The 17,366-nt window shown below is 42.9% G+C and overlaps 1 protein-coding gene and 1 pseudogene across 1 annotated transcript; one reads left to right on the forward strand and one right to left on the reverse strand.

Annotated features, from left to right (window-relative positions):
- Nucleotides 1–2,020: 2,020 nt before the first annotated feature.
- Nucleotides 2,021–6,349, reverse strand: ZNF785 (zinc finger protein 785). Its single transcript, XM_004439434.3, is given in 5 exon segments — nucleotides 2,021–4,264; nucleotides 4,267–4,550; nucleotides 4,552–4,927; nucleotides 5,755–5,883; nucleotides 6,024–6,349. Coding segments are annotated over 5 exon segments (1,233 nt in total). The 5' UTR covers nucleotides 6,229–6,349; the 3' UTR covers nucleotides 2,021–4,025.
- Nucleotides 6,350–14,657: 8,308 nt separating this feature from the next.
- On the forward strand, nucleotides 14,658–14,789 carry LOC147913625 (U1 spliceosomal RNA; annotated as a pseudogene).
- Nucleotides 14,790–17,366: the final 2,577 nt, after the last annotated feature.

A 17,366-nucleotide genomic window follows, 5' to 3' on the forward strand; every position in this document is an offset into this window, starting at 1 on the left:
AACCGCTAAGCCACGGGGCCTGCCCCCATTTTAACCATTTTTAAGTGTACAATTCAGTGGCATTAATTACATTCACAATGTTGTGCAACCTATTTCCAAAACCTATCTATTTCCAAAATCTTTTTCATCACTGCAAACGGAAACGTGGAACCCATTAAGCAGTCACTCCCCATTCCCTTCTCCTCCAGCCCCTGGTAACTTTTGATCTACTTTATGTGTCTATAAATTTGCCTATTCTAGATGCCTCATAAAAGTGGAATAATACAATATTTGTCCTTTTGTGTCTGGCTTATTTCACTTAATGTTTTCAAGGTTCATCCATGTTGTAGCATATATCAGAACGTCATTCCTTGTTTTAAAAATTGTGGTAAAATATTTGTAACATAGAAGTTACCAGGTTAAGCATTTTTAAGTGTACACTTCAGGGGTGTTAATTTACATTCACATTGTTGTGCACCAATCACCACCATCCATCTCCAGAACGTTTTCATCTTCCCAAACTGAGTAAATACACTTTTAATTCTTAGCTATTTCTTCTGGAGCTTTCATTAAAAACATATGCTTTTACTGCTGTTTCTTGATATACTCATTTTAGACATTATACATGTGCATCCTGCTATGATACTTGCTTAGTTTCTAGCCCCATTTCCCTTACCTTTTTTCCCCACATACTTAATGCAATAAATTATTGTAAATAATATTTCCTACACATGATATAATTACGTTTCCTTTCTTGTCAACCGTTTGCTTTTTTTAATTGAAATATATTTGGAGCCAGCCCTGATGGCCCAGTGGTTCAAGTTCGGTGTGCTCCGCTTTGGCAGCCCAGGTTTGGTTCCTGGGCATGGAACCACACCACTTGTCTGTCAGTAGCCATGCTATGGCAGCGGCTTACATGAAAGAACTAGAAGGACCTACAACTAGAACATACAGCTATGTACTGGGGCTTTGGGGAAGAGGCAAAAAAAAAAAAAGAGGGAAATATATTTGACATATAATGTTGTGTAAATTTAAGGTGTATATGTTGACTTGATACATTTATATATTGAATGCCATTGTCACTGTTTGCTTTTCTTGAATTTTCTAATTGTCTTTCTTTTCTCCTTGCGTTACCTGCCCTTTCTGCTTTTACTTTAAGTTGTTCCAAAGTACCAAGGATGGCATCAAATCTCAAATCCCCATTTTTTTCCTGGGAAACCTCCCTCCTTGAGCCCTCAGTCCTCTCTCTCCGAATTGGATGGGGCCTCAGCTCTCACCCAGGGTTTTCCCTTCCTGCTCTCCTGGGTTGTGTCCTAGATTCAGTGTCTTCCTATTTTTTAGTCGAGATGGGTCATATCGATGGCTTGTGGCATTGGACTGTAAGTACTAGATGTCTTCATCCCCACCTTTGGAATATTCCTGCGATTAGGCAGAATGGCAGACACTGTTTGCTAAATAAGCTTGGTCACTGGAGATAACAAGCAAGACCTACCAGGTCTCTGTTGGCAGCAGCCCACCGTCTGTCTTGGAACCACTCCTTGCTTGGCTCTCCTGCCTGCCCTAGCACACACTGAGCCTCTTCTTTTTGTTCAGAAATGTTCTCATTGCTGATCAAGCTAGTGCTTTTTTAGTCTATATTTTCTGGCCCTATCCTTGCTGTTTTTCACCTGGAATACTTTCTGGCTTTTAATGTGACCTACTGATTTCGCCTGAATAATTATATGCTTATTTTATAACATTAACTTTGAGTTCTAGAGGTGCCTCACTGCACTCATTGTGGTGAATAATGTAGAAATGGAGTAAGGAAAAATATATCCTCATAAATAAGTCTCTTTTTAAACAGAGAATCAACTTTACCTAAAGAGAAACTACAAAGCATTTCACCTGGACCAAAAAATACTTTTGTTTATTCAGGTACTATGGTGTAAATCGCTTCTCTTGGCACTCTGGATGGAGACTTTAATCAGATTGAAACAAACTTTCAAGACTAAAACTATTCCATCATAAGTGGCTGATGTCAAGTTGTTTTTCCTGCCAATCATTATAAAAATACAAAGATGCTCTTGCTTTCAATTTTTTTTATTGCCCACCAAATTGTAAATGTTTGTTCAAGAATCTAGATAATTATGAGAAGTTATAAAACATACAGGAGATAATTACAATTCATAAATTTTACTTGTCAACAACAGAGTCTTTAAGGGAGAGAGAAACTTTAAGGGAGAGCATCTGAACTTGAAGGAGAGCTCAAGTTTCTTGCATAAAGCTCAGCCTATGTTGAAGTGTTTAGGGGTGAAGTCTAGTGATGTCTGCAACTTACTATGAAATACATTAAAGAAAATAAGGTGGATAAATGCTGGATAGAGGGACGAATAGATGGATTGACATGTGATAAAACAAATATAGCAAAATTACAGAATCTAGGTTAATTGTAGAATCTAAGTGATGGGCATATGAGTTTACCATAAAATTCTTTCAACTCTTGAATGACTGAAAAATTTTATAATAAAATGTTGGAGGGAAGCTCTGCTATTTGTTCCTTAAATTATAAAGACATGCTAGGTGCCTTCACATTTTATCTCAGTCGACTCTGAAGTTGACATTAGCCCCATCTTACAAGTTAGACAACTAAGGCTCAGAAATGCTGAATAGTGTGCTTAAGGCCACACAGTTAGTGGGGACTGAGCTGAACCTGGAACCCAGGTCTACCAATTCAGGAGAGGCTATGTGGTAAAGCAAAAATAACACCCAGTTCCGATTAATAATCATCTTCGGAACCCAGGGGTTCGGAGAAGCAGTCTTGTGTTCAAAGAGATATTCGAGTCACCCAGCACCACTCCTGGCATGCAGACATGCTTAGTCCCACCTACCTCCTTGCTTATTTCTTCAACAGTTTCCTGTTCCAAAGTAGGGCTAGAAGATCTAAACAGGTCAGAAAGATCTCTTTTCACTGTTGACACATATAAGCATTACAGTAAGAATTATAATTTTTATTTATTTATTTTCCCCCAAAGCCCCAGTAGATAGTTGTACATCATAGTTTCACATCCTTCTAGTTGCTGTACGTGGGACGCGGCCTCAGCATGGCTGGACAAGCGGTGTGTCGGTGCGTGCCCGGGATCCGACCCCAGGCTGCCAGCAGCAGAGCGCGCGCACTTAACCGCTAAGCCACAGGGCCGGCCCTACAGTAAAAATTAGACTGGAGATACTATGCCTTGATTTCAACTCTCATCACAGTAATTTACTCTTTCTTTAAAAATGAACAAGTCCCCAGCATTGTATTTCCAGCTGCTGTGGCCCAAGAATATATCTTTATTCAAAAGATGTAAAATCCAGGGAACATGCAAATATCTGGAGAAAAAACATTGCAATCACTAATTCATAAAAGTTTGAAAAATAACTTTAAGCTCATTAAATTTGATACTTGTGTGCTGTACATGCAGAGTGAGCGTGGGGCAGGACAGTTCCCCACCTGAAGCCATTGTCCTTTCTCTGGCCACCTCTAGGTCTTCAAGACTAAACAGTGCCCACAGTGGCTTGACACCGCATGTGTCTCCTTGCCAGATGTTTCACCTGCACTGGCTAAAAGACAGAATCCTTGGATGAGCTTCCCCCAGTGGGGACAGGTCCAAGGTATGCCCTCTATTCCAGGGGATCCCCAGAGTGGATACAGGCTCCTTTAATAGGCTTTTGCATCTAGGGGACCCCATCTCTGAGGTAAAGGAGAGATACAGGCCAGAGAACAGAATGCTCTAAGGGAGAGAACAATCCAGAACAAAAAGCCAGTTAAGTGAATGGTTTGCAGTGAAGTAACCCCCAGTGAGACTTGGAAGTGGGAGCCTCAGAAAATGGGTTCAGCCCTCAGGCGGCCTTTCAGATTCCTGCCTCCTTCTTCTAACACACCTTCTCTGTGCCCTGTCACCTCTGCTCATTTCCTAACGCAGAGCTTTGTTTTCCTTAAATGCCCACTTCTTTTCCTTATCCCCCAAACGCATAAACTTTGCCTCTTCCTTTCCAGAGAAAACTCTAATCATCTCATGTGAGCTCTATCACCCACACTCTTGAAATATATCTGGAAAGTACTGGAAGTGAACTGGGGGATCGTGGCCTGCCAAAACAGGGATTGGATCTGAAAGCCCTACTGCAGGCTGCTGCCACCTCAGTCTCTGGCCAGAGCGATGGATCCACTGATGGGCTTCCAAGGCATACTTGCGCTTGAAGCCTTTCCCACACTCCGGACAGGGGAAGGGCCGGCTGTCAGAACGGATGCGCCGGTGACTGAGGAGAGAGAAGAGTAGGTAAAGCGAAGGCCGCAGTCAGGGCAGGGATAGGGCTTCTCGCCTGTGTGTGCGCGCCTGTGGATAGCCAGCAGGGAGGCGTAGGCAAAACGGAGGCTGCAGCTGGGACAGCTGTAGGGCTTCTCGCCTGTGTGCTTGCGCTGGTGGATGGCTAGCAGGTAGGGGTAAGTGAAGCGACTCTTGCAATCTGGGCATGGGTAGGGCTTCTCCCCAGTGTGAGTCCGCCTGTGGATGGCCAGGGAAGCCCTCTGGCGGAAGCGTCGCCCACAATCAGGGCTTTTCACCTGTGTAGATGAACTGATGCTGGAGCAGGTACTTGCGCTGGGAGAAACGGTCCTGACACTGGTTGCAGGGAAAGGGCCGCTCCCCGGAGTGGACCCGCTTATGGTTGGCCAGGAGGGAGTGGTAGCTGAAGATGTGGCCACAGTCTGGGCAAGAGTAGGGTGGTCTGCGGGTGGGAGTGTCCTTGAGCCAAGGCTTGATGGGGCTTTGCCTCGAGTTCCAGTAGAGCTCTGGGCAGGCAGCTTTGTGACTGGGGTCACGTGGCATGCTAGATGGCAACCATTCCTTGAGGGATACTCCCTCACGTTCCATCTCTTTTTGCTGTGGACTGTTCTTCAGCCCTTCTTTCTCCTCACTCCCATCGCTGGATCCTGAGACAGGGGAAAAGATAAAACTTGAAACTTAGACCATGGCCTGCCCTGGGAGGGAGCATGAATGGCTGAGCATATGGCCCCCTGGGAGTGAGGCTCAAAGATTGGGGCCTCATCAAGCTCTGAAAGCTAGCCTGGAGTAAAAGCAAATTCTATTGTCTGGGGGTTAACAGAGGAAAGCCCTGAAAACTGGAGATAAGTGGAGGAGTCAATATTATTGAACTCCTTCTCTGTGCCAGGCATTGAGGGCAGTGATGGTCCCAGCCTTCATGAATCTTACCAACCTGAACCTGTTTATGATCCCTTTGCAAACATTAAATGACCTCCCATGGTGCCATTCAAGGCCAGCACCAAAAAGTCTATACTTGGACTGCACTCTAGGTTCCATGGGAAGACCTTCTGGGAACAAACATTATGACATCATGGCTACAGGAAAAACATGTTTTCTTTATTTTGAAATCTCTGACGAATGGCATTATCCATTATACTGTGATCCACATAATTAATATCCAAAAGGAACATTTGTAATTCATTGTATCACACAGCAAAAACCAAATTAACAAGTGTTTCCTGTTTCCCTTAGCTGCCTTGGAAGCTCAAGCTATATTTTGCACTAAACTGGAGTTTTCCAGTATGATTAAGTGGTGCTATACCTCCCAGTTTAGCTGTTCTATTGAGCCATTTTGCCGTGAGATAGGAACTTTACTGGAGATGAGGTGCAGTGAGACATGATGGGCCTTTGGAGGGGGCAGTGTGTGCTGAGGATCCGAGTGGGGGAGGGGGAAGGGGTTCTCAAAGATCACCTACTGGGGTTTGAAGTGAAGTACCTGCGACCTTTCCCTCGTCTCTGCTGACAGCTGCTGGGCTCTCACCTTCTGGATCCTGGGCCTCCGGGACCCACGCCTCCACCTCTCCTTCCACCCAAGATATAAAAGCCGGTTTGGGGCCTGAAAATCCTGCGAAGGGGGAACACTGGGCTCGGCTGAGAACCGGTGAGGCTACTTCCTCAATGCCCCACACTTCCAGCCCACTCGTCTCGGGACATAATCCCCCTTCCCAGATTACTGGGGGTCCTGGCCGGACCGCTGGGCCTCACCGAGCGCGCCCAGGGGGCCGTAGGTGTCCCGCATCACGTCCCGGTACAGGGCCCTCTGCGTGGGTCGCAGACACCCCCACTCTTCCGGGGAGAAGTACACAGCCACGTCCGCGAAGCTCACGGCCCCTGGGCTGCTTTCCCTCGTCCGCCCCGGCCCGGCCTCCCCGGGTACATCCGCCGGGAGCGGGGCCAGCGGGGGCGCCATGGGCAAGCCCCTAGTGCTTCGCAAAGAGAGGCTTCTGGGAGATATGGAAACGCTATAGCTCTCCTGCCTTTCCTCAGAGAAAGTCCTTAAAGAACCATAGTCCTGCCCTTAACCAAGATGGCGCCTCCCCGGCCTCAACATCCCTTGCTTTTCCTCTCTGCCCTTACTTACCAAAGGGGAAGCAGAAGGGCGGTTGGACCCCGTAGCGTCACATACCGATAGATGACGTGCGTTGATTGGGCAGCGCCAGGCGGACAGGGAAGAAGGAAGGCTGTGATTGGTCTTGACGGAGCGGCCTGTTTGAAAGGTTTGAGGGGAAGCAGCAACAGGTCTGGAGGTGGTCCGCGCTGAGGGGCGCCAGGGTCTTCCTTGATTTGGCTTTTCCGGGACAGCAACCTAAGACAGAGGTTCTGACTGCTTGAAGCTACTCCCTTACTTACTGCTACTTACATGAGACCTCTTACAGGCAGGTCCGGATGTCCAGGGCGTGGAGGTGAGTAAAAGCCGAAGGGCGAAGACTGGGGCGGAGGCGAAGGGGTTGGGGGCGGCCTGTCCCAGAACTGTGCTCTGGGTACTCAGGGCAGGGCCAGCCCGGGTCGGCTGCGGGAAGCGGTTCCCACCTGGTATTTGATTTGGCCCATGCCCCGAGATCACGTAGAAGCTGAGAGACAGAAAGGCCAGGTGACTGTCCTTGGGTGGCAGAGCTGGGATTCAAAGTCATCTTCTGGCTCCCAGGTTCAGCTAAGTGCTCAGTGTAGCTCCCTGCACAAAGTAAGTACTTAATAAATATGAGTTTGTAGTGTTATTTTAATTATATTACCTTCAGTACCCTGTTTCAGTCAGAAAACCTGTGTTCAAATTCTGAACAATAATGGGGACCCCCCTCCCTGGTCTGACGGGCGAAACTAGCAAGCAAGCTGCATAGGCTTAGAGTCAGCGCAAAATCTGTGCTCTACCATGAAGCAGCCTTGCAGGTCATGGTAAGAATGTGTCAGAATGACTTTACAAGTCATCTTAAGCCTGTGTTAGAATGAGTTTACAACCCTTCACCTCATCACCGAAGACCCCAGCTGGAAAAGATCTGCAACAAGAAGAGATAAAGGGTACCTGGCTCTCACATCCCCTAGCTGCATTTTTGAGGTTGAGGGAATGACTAGCGACCCTGGTACTTGCCTCCCTTCACATATAGATAACATCAACATTCCAGGATTTAGAACCAAGAAGTTCTTGTTTATTTTATCTTTAATGTATTATCTAGAGAAAAACCAGGTGTACCCTGTCATGGAAAAACAGATACCCCTTTGATGTATATGATTGTTTGATGTGCAAGCCCCTTTCTGCATGTACACTGCCTTGAAAAAATATATGAACTGCACTCAGATCTTTAGACCTCGGAGCAGTTCCTTCAGAATACTCTGTTGGACTGATTCACGGGCTCTCGTTCCTCACTCTTGACTATCGAATAAACTCCTTCTTCTAACTTTATCAAGATTCTTTATTTCAGTCGACAAAATTAAAGCTCATAAATAGGTAATACAACTGGGACCTGAGGGGCTGGCCTGGTGGCACAGTGGTTAAGTGCCTGCACTCTGCTTCTGTGGTGGCCCGGGATCCGCTCCCGGGTGCTCACTGATGCACTGCTTGTCAAGCCATGCTGTGGCGGCTTCCCGTAGAAGATGGGCACGGATGTTAGCCCAGGGCCAATCTCCCTCAGCAAAAAAAAAAAAGAGGAGTATTGGCATCGGATGTTAGCTCAGGGCTGATCTTCCTCACACACACACACAAAAACTGGGAAATGAATCAGATCATCTCTTAAGATGAAAGATTTCAAACTTTTCCAACCAAGTATTCGTAAGAGTGGAGAAGGAAAGTTCTAGAGATGTAAAAAAAAAAGCTGTCCATCCCCACAGTGAAACATAGTATAGCTTTAAGACTCATGTGAATTTGCATTCCATTTCATAATATTGCCTAATTCAAAATAATATATAGTCAAAAGTAAGTTTCACAAGTGTTGGACTCTTATACTACTGGTAGAGTATAAGTTAGTACAACCACTTTGGAAAACTGGCAGTATCTACTAAAGCTAAATATATACATACCTTATGACCCAGCAGTTTCACTCCTAGATGTATACCCTACAGAAATGCATACATACGTTTACTGAAAGATATGTACTCAAGTGTTCACAGCCACACTAGTTGCAATAACCAAAAACTGGAAACTATCCACAACAGTAGAATGAATAAATAATTGTGGGATACTCATTAAATAGAAGACTATTCAGAAATGAGAATGAATGATCTACACACATGTATAATATGGATGAATCTTGTAGACAAATGTCAAGCAAAATGATGTAGACTATACAAAATAGTATATGTGATTCCATTTATATAAGTATAAAAACAGGCAAAACTAGTCCAGGCTATTAAGAATCAGGATAGTGGGTTACCCTAATTGCTTCTAGGGCGTTGATAATATTCTGTTTCTTGATCTAGGTGCTGGTTACTCAAATGTGTTCAGTTTGTGAAAATTAACTGAGCTGTACACATATGATATGCGAACTTACCTGAATGGTATTATGCTTCAATTAAAAAAAGTCTCCCTCCTCTAGTCCCCTTCCCTCCCTAGAGGCAACCTCTGTTACCAGTTTCCTGTGTGCTTCCTGAGATAGTTTAGATATATAAAAGCATATATCTTTTGTTTTTTTTCTTTTCACAAGTAGCATACTAAACATACTGTTCGCCTTGCTTTTTTTCCTCAATATATCTTGTAGATTGTTCAATTTCAGCACATATAAATCTTTTTTTAATGGCAGCATAGTGTTCCATTGTATGGATGAAACAATTTATTTAGCCTATTCTCTGTTGATGGGCAATTAGTTTGTTCCCAGTCTTACTACAGTAAACTGCTGTAATCATATCCTTAGAAATACTTCTTTGGGGGGCCGGCCCTGTGGCCTAGCGGTTAAGTGCGCGCGCTCCGCTGCTGGCGGCCCAGGTTCGGACCTGGGCGCGCACCAACGCCCCGCTTGTCAGGCCATGCTGTGGCGGCATCCCATGTAAAGTGGAGGAAGATGGGCACAGATGTTAGCCCAGGGCCAGTCTTCCTCAGCAAAAAGAGGAGGATTGGCATGGATGTTAGCTCAGGGCTGATCTTCCTCACACACACACACAAAAAAAATAGAACTACTTCTTTGGGCACGTGATATGAGCATGTCTGTAGAATGAAATGCTAGAACCAGAATTGCTGATTCAAAGGAAAGGCTAGTGTTTTAAGCCATTTATCAATTTAAATTATTAAAATTTTCTCCCAAACCCACAAGAAGAATTTATATATCCAGAAGATATACTATATTGATTTTTTATCTTCAAGCTACACAGTTTTGAGAAGCATGGTATTAAGGTCTTTTATTTATTCAGATGACATGGTAGACAGAATAATGGACTCCAATGATGTCCATGTCCTAATCCCTGAAACCTGAATGTGTTACACTGGCAAACAGGACTTGGCAGATGTGATTAAGCTAAGGATTTTGAGATGGGAAGACTATCCTGGATTATCAGTGGGTCTCATGTAATCACAACGGACCTTATAAAAGGGAGGCAGGAGGATCAAAGTCAGAGAAGGTGTGACAACAAAAACAGGTGGCAGTGATGCATTGCTGGAAAGGGACCACAAACCAAGGAACACAGGCAGCCTCTAAGGCTGGAAAAGGCAAGGAACTGATTCTACCCTAGAGACTCTGGAGAACGCAACCCTGCCAACACCTTGATTTTAGTCCTCTAAGAACTATTTTCAGACTTCTGACTTACAGAACTGTAAAAGCAAATTTGTGTTGTTTTAAACCACCTAGTTTGGGTAATTTCTTACAGTAGCAATGGGAAACTAATACAGGGAACTTTCAGTAACTATTTCTGAGTTTTGTCAAGTACTATACTGGGTGTGGGAACACTCTCCTGGCTCTGAATTCTAGAATTGAAGATCTAAAAGAGAAGCAGTTCTCAAAGACATTATGCTGAATGAAAGAAGCCTTAGATAAAAGAATACACACTGTATGACAGGGAAAATGAATCTACGGTGGGGACAAAATTAGAGCAGTAGTTGTCTCTGGTGGGGTGAGGATGGGATTAACTAGGATATGTCATGAGGGAACTTTCTAGGATGATGGTACTGTTCTATATCTTGATGGGGTTTGGGTTACACAGATGTATGCATTTGTCAACACAGCAAATATACACTTAAAGTGTGTACATTTTATTTTATGTAAGTTTAACTCAAAAAATATGTAAAACAAATATTGATCTTGAGTTAATGATGTGCATGCTGAAATGTTTAGGGGTGAAGTGTACTGATATTGACAATTTCTTTGAAATGCATCAAAATATAAAATGGACGGTAGAGAGAGATAGTTATGTAATAAAGCAAGTATAGTAAAATGTTAATGGTAGAGTTAGGTGGTAAGGATATGAGTGTTCACTGTAAAATTCTTTCAAACTGTATGTTTGAAAACTTTCAAAGTAAAAAGTTCAGGGGAAAAGAGAAAAAGAAGCAAGCTGGATATTGCCTAGACAAAGCATGATTAACCATCTTAAAGTGTACTGTTAAGTGGCATTTAGTTCATTCACAATGTTGTGCAACTACCACCCCTCTCTAGTTTCAAAACCTCATCACCATTGGGATTTTGATTTGATGACACTGAATCTGTAGATTTCTTTGGTTAGTACTAATATTAAGTCTTCCAATCCATGAACACAAGATGTCTTTCCATTCACTTAGGTCTTTTTAAATTTCTTTGAGCTTTATTCTGTAGTTTTCAATGTACAAGTCTTTCGCCTCCTTAGTTAAATTTATTCCTAAGTATTTTATTCTTTTTAATGCTATTGTAAGTGGAATTGTTTTCTTAATTACCTTTCTGGATTGTTCATTGCTAGTATATAGAAATGCACCTGATTTTTGTGTGTTGATTTTGTATCTTGCAACTTCACTGAATTCATTTATTAGCTCTAATAGTTTTCTGTGTGGAATCTTTAGGGTTTTTAGATATAAGATTATGTCATCTGTGAATAGAGATAATTTTACTTCTTCCTTTCCAACTTGGATGCCTTTTATTTCTTCTTCTTGCCTGATTGTTCTGGCTGGAACTTCAATATAATATTGAATAGAAGTGGCAAAGTGGGCATCTTTGTCTTTTTCCTGATTCTGAGGGGTAAGCTTTTAGTCTTTTTTTTTTTTTTAATAATTGTATTTATTTATTTATTTTTCCCCCAAAGCCCCAGTAGATAGTTGTATGTCATAGTTGCACATCCTTCTAGTTGCTGTATGTGGGACGTGGCCTCAGCATGGCCGGAGAAGCGGTACGTCGGTGCGCACCCGGGATCCGAACCCGGGCCACCAGCAGCGGAGCGCACGCCCTTAACCACTAAGCCACGGGGCCTGCCCATAGCTTTTAGTCTTTCACCATTGAGTATGATACTAACTATGGGTTTTTCATATATGGCCTTTATCCTGTTGAGGAAGTTTCCTTCTATTTCTAATTTATTGAGTGTTTTTTATCATGAACGGATATTGAATTTTGTCAGATTCTTTTTCTACGTCAGTTGAGATGATCATACTTTTTTCCTTCATTCTATTAATGTGGCATAATTACATTGATTGATTTTCATCTGTTGAAGCATTCTTGCATTCTAGGAATAAATCCCACTTGATCATAGTATGTAACCCTTTTTTTTTGTGTGTGTGTGTGTGAGGAGATCAGCCCTGTGCTATCATCTGCCAATCCTCCTCTTTTTCCGCTGAGGAAGACTGGCCCTGGGCTAATATCCATGCCCATCTTCCTCCACTTTATATGGGATGCCGCCACAGCATGGCCTGCCCAGCGGTGCGTCCGTGCACGCCCGGGATCCGAACCGGCGAACCCCGGGCCGCCGCAGCGGAGCACGCGCACTTAACCGCTTGCGCCACAGGGCTGGCTCCTGTAACCCTTTTAATATGTTGCTTTGGTTTGCTAGTATTATGTTGAGGATTTTTGTATCAGTATTCCTAAGGGATATTGGTCTGTAATTTTCTTTTCTTGTAGGGCCTTTGTCTGGCTTTGGTATCAGCACAAGAGTTTTTAATTATATTCTGGATACAAATCCCTTTTCAGATATATGATTTACAAATATTTTCTCCCATTCTGTAGATTGTTTTTCACTCTCTTCAAGATGCCTTTTGAAGCAAAAAATTTTAATTTATCTATTTTTGTCTTTTGTCATTTGTGCTTTTGGTGTCCTAGCTAAGAAACCATTGCCTAATCCAAGATCACACAGATTTAGTCTGTGTTTTCTTCTAAGAGTTTTATAATTTTAGCTCTTACATTTAGGTCTGTGGTTCATTTTGAGTTAATTTTTTTTTTTTTTTTAAAGATTTTATTTATTTATTTTTTCCCCCCAAAGCCCCAGTAGATAGTTGTGTGTCATAGCTGCACATCCTTCCAGTTGCTGTATGTGGGACGCGGCCTCAGCATGGCCAGAGAAGCAGCGCGTCGGTGCAAGCCCGGGATCCGAACCCGGGTCGCCAGCAGTGGAGCGCGCTCACTTAACCACCAAGCCACGGGGCCAGCCCTGAGTTAATTTTTGTATATGGTTGAAGGTAGGAATCCAACTTCATTCTTTTGTATGTGGATATCCAGTTGTCCCAGCACCATTTGTTGAAAAGACTATTTCTCTTTTTGAATTGTCTTGGCACCTTTGTTAAAAATCAATTGATCATAAATGTAAGGGGTTTTTTTTAGAAGGACATTTTATTTTCTCTTATTTAATAAATTTCTCTTATTTAATTAGTCCTACACTTCAGTTGCAGGGAAGCATCTCTGCTGTGACCTAAATGGGAGTATAATGACTTAAGTGAAAATGTTGTAAGGTTCTTATATTGTTCTGGAGTATGGAGATTTTGATCAACGTTAGATTTCTTTTCCCCCAAAAGACAAAAACCTTTTTAATCCTTTAGCAAATCCCTGTGAAAATACTATGCCTACAATAAAAGTGAAAGGGGAGTACCTAGGATCCCTCTGAAGAGGCTTGATATACCACTCAGCATTATTGCCCAATCTCCTGTTGGCATAGCCACCAAATGACAAAATGTCCATTTTCCGATAGTTCAGTGATTCTTTTGCTCCACTGCTGCCAACTGAAGCCATCATTGCTTCCAAAGAACAAGAAAAGTAAAGTTCCAGAAATGGCTGTTTCCTGTAAGAACAAGTACACAAGCTCCCCACTCAAGCAGATGTGCGGTGGCAAATAGAGAGTCCAGCAATGTCTGTTGTAAGAAATATGGCAAGTTCCTCAGAAGGACTACTCATCATGTCTGTATCACTGTATCATCCACGAATCTTTTTGCTTTGTGGTATGGAATGGGTGAAAGGATGTGTGTGTGTGTTTGTGGGGGTGGGGGTGGGTGGTAAACACAATAAAGGGATCTAGTATTGGCTAGAAAAAAGAAAAATAAGTTAATATAGATTTTGCTATTCACATCGTTTTCCTACATAATATGCTTTTTTTCGTTTTTAAGGACCAAAGGAATATTGCAAAGTACAAAACATGATAGAGTAAGCAAGGTGCAACCTGAACACTGAAATGGGAAATTATATTTTGAGTCACAGTACCCCAAAATCAATTATAGCCTAACTAACAATTTTTAATAATATTAAAATAAAATGCCTTATAAATTATAACAGTTAGAATCAAGGCCCAAAATTCAAAGTATTTTTCATTTCAGATAAAAAATGGAGGGCCAGCCCGGTGGCATAGTGGTTAAGTTTGGCGCACTTCTCTTGGGCAGCCTGGTTTTGTGGATTTGGATCCTGGGTGCAGACCTACACTACTTATTAGCCATGCTGTGGCAGCAACCCACATACAAAATAGAGGAAGATTGGCCACAGATGTTAGCTCAGGGTGAATCTTCCTCAGCAAAAAAAAAAAAAAAAAAGTAGAGAGGGAATATTATATAATGGGAAATATTAGACAAGTCAAATATATGTGTTAAAAATTTAAGAGTAACTTCTAAAAGAATGTATAACTTTCAAATATAGGGATCTCTTTTTTTTTTTTTTTTTTTGAGGAAGATCAGCCCTGAGCTAACATCCATGCTAATCCTCCTCTTTTTGCTGAGGAAGACCAGCTCTGAGCTAACATCTATTGCCAATCCTCCTCCTTTTTTTTTTTTTTTTTTCCCCAAAGCCCCAGTAGATAGTTGTATGTCATGGTTGCACATCCTTCTAGTTGCTGTAGGTGGGACGCACCTCAGCATGGCTGGAGAAGCGGTGCGTGGGTGCACGCCCGGGATCTGAACCCGGACCGTGCACACTTAACCGCTAAGCCACGGGGCGGCCCTAGGGATCTCTTAAAAGACTTGAAAAATCACTCATAATAGAGGAATGCAAATTAAAATTAATTACCTGGCAGGGGAGAAAACCGTGATCACAAAGGTGGTTTTCCCAGGGCGAGGCTCTTCATTTCACATCTGGGAAACTTGACTGCAGAATTTCTGTTAGCTGGGGACTGCGTTCACGCTCTCGCCTGATATCCTTTGGTTCACTACAGACATCGCTTCCATGGTACCTAACTGTACCCCTGCCTGCAGAGACCCAGGCCCAGAGCTCCCTTGCTTGGGAAATCGGGTCTGCACCCTCCTCTTCCTGGCTCTCCTATTTTGTGACGCAAGTGTGTGGATGGGCCCTGCTAAAAAAATTTAAAAATTAAAATAAAATAACGTGATAGTACTTTTCACCTATCAGATGAGCAAGGATCAAAGTTTGCTGACACTCCTGTCCAAAATAGTCCCCCTCATCACTTTCATCCCCTCATCCCGCACTGACTTCCTGATATTGTCTGCCTTTTCCCTTAGCCTCTAGTCTCTATGAGGGCAAGGACTTTGTATTGTTCACTGCTGCATCTCCATCTTCTAGAACATTACATCGCATGTGGTAGTTATCCCAGATATTTGTTGAACGAAGGAATGAATGATACCCTGTGTTATTAAAGTTGTATGTAGAGGCATTCTCATACATTGCTGATGGGAGTGTAAATTCATACAACCTCCTTGGAAAGCAATTTGGTAATAACTATCAAAATGGCAAATACAATATTAATGTATTTGTTTATTGTTTAATGGGTACAGAGTTTCTTTTTTTTTTTTTTTTTTTTTGGTGAGGGAGATCAGCCCTGAGCTAACATCCATGCTAACCCTCCTCTTTTTGCTGAGGAAGACCGGCTCTGAGCTAACATCTATTGCCAATCCTCCTCCTTTTTTTTCCTTCCCCAAATCCCCAGTAGAAAGTTGTATGTCATAGTTGCATGTCTTTCTAGTTGCTGTATGTGGGACGCAGCCTCAGCATGGCCGGAGAAGCGGTGCGTCGGTGCGCGCCCGGGATCCGAACCTGGGCCGCCAGTGGCGGAGCGCACGCACTCAACCGCTAAGCCATGGGGCCGGCCCTGGGTACAGAGTTTCTATCTGGGATGATGAAAAAGTTCTGGAACTGGTAGTGATGGCTATGCAGCATCGTGAATGTACTTAATGCCACTGAATTATATACTTAAAAATGGTTAAAATGGTAAATTTTATATTTTATCACAAAAAAAATCAGGTTTGAAACCTCCATAGTAATTTTAAAAACCAACTTATTTGTCTTCCAAAGTTATTTCTTGAACACCACTCATAGGATTTGTATCCTGTGAGTATAATATTTATTTGCAAAATGACTAATGGTTAGCAGCAGACAGGACCAGGAACACAAACCTATAGCATGGCAACAGCTACAAGCAAGACTACTTGATTATGTTGTGACATCTTTTCTTCTAGGTGCTCCTGTCCCTTTCCAGATATGTTGACATTAACTTTCAACCTTGCATGTCAGCATTTCCTGCTCTTGCTTTTGATGATATCCTGCAAACCAATAACTTCCTATGTTGATTGTTAAGTTTTAATCCACAGGAGAATTATAATACTTTTTTGCATTTTCCCAGTTTCTTGACTGATGGTTCTTGGGATTTGGGAAAACATATACATTTCCCAAGAAATGCTGGGAAGGAATTCCCACATGTACACACCTGAAGGAACCGCAAGAGGCACCAGGAAGACTAGAAGAATATGGGGCATGAAAGTTAAGTTATAAGAGAATTTAAGTAGGAAAACTAAGGTAAATATGATAAAACTAAAGTAGTGATTTGTTAACTAAGTCATCAGTCATCTTAAAGGACAGTTTCAGTGGAGTAATACGTTGTATAGCAGCTGGCTTTGGAGTCAGACCTGGCTTGGAATCCTGGCCCTTAGATTTACCAGATGTGTGATCCTGGGCAAGTTATTTAATATCACTGAGCCTCAGTTTCCTCCTCTATTAAAGGGAAATAACACCTACTGTCAGGTGTGCAATTTGAGGTTACCCTACTTACAAATTAACAAGTTAGTCTGTTACTGTTTCATGAATGCTGGCAGAAGACAAGAGACTCCTGTATCAGAGACAAAAGACCTTATTCATGGCACAACAAGCAGCCTGAGCATCATGTATGCATTGGTTCCTTTTGCCTGCTAAGACCACAGAGGCAACATGGAGGAGCCCAAATGGATGCTAGGCACACAGTGAGTTGCATTATAGGGGAAGAACAATGAACTTGGGGAACCTGCTGTTTTATAGTAAGTGGTAAGCAAGCTGCTCTTTGTCCCAGATAGAGACATTACCTCTCCCTCAAGCTTGCTTGCTGCAAACACAACCCTGAGAAATGGCTTGGATAATGAGTGGCCAAGGCCTTGCTTTTTTTGGTATACTCAAGGTTATGGTTTATTAAAGCAAAAGGATACAGGTTACAATCAGGAAAGGGAAAAGGTGCATGGGGGGAAGCCCAGGAGAAACCAGGCACAAACTTCCAGGTGCTCTCTCAGTAGAGTTGCACAGGGATGCGTTTAATTCTCCCAGCAGTGGTTTGTAACAATGTGCAGATTGTTGCCAGCCAAAGAAGCTCACTTGAGCCTTGGTGTCCAGGGTTTTTATTGTGGGTCAGTCACATAGACATGGAGTGCCCACGTGACTGACATCAGCTACTCAGACCCCAGTCCCCCAGAGCAAAAACAGCCATTTACTATAAATCATAAACTTATCTGGT

The sequence above is a fragment of the Ceratotherium simum genome, chromosome 26 (genome assembly GCF_057802395.1).
Source record: "Ceratotherium simum simum isolate JZ-2026a chromosome 26, ASM5780239v1, whole genome shotgun sequence".
NCBI classification, from domain to species: Eukaryota; Metazoa; Chordata; class Mammalia; order Perissodactyla; family Rhinocerotidae; genus Ceratotherium; species Ceratotherium simum.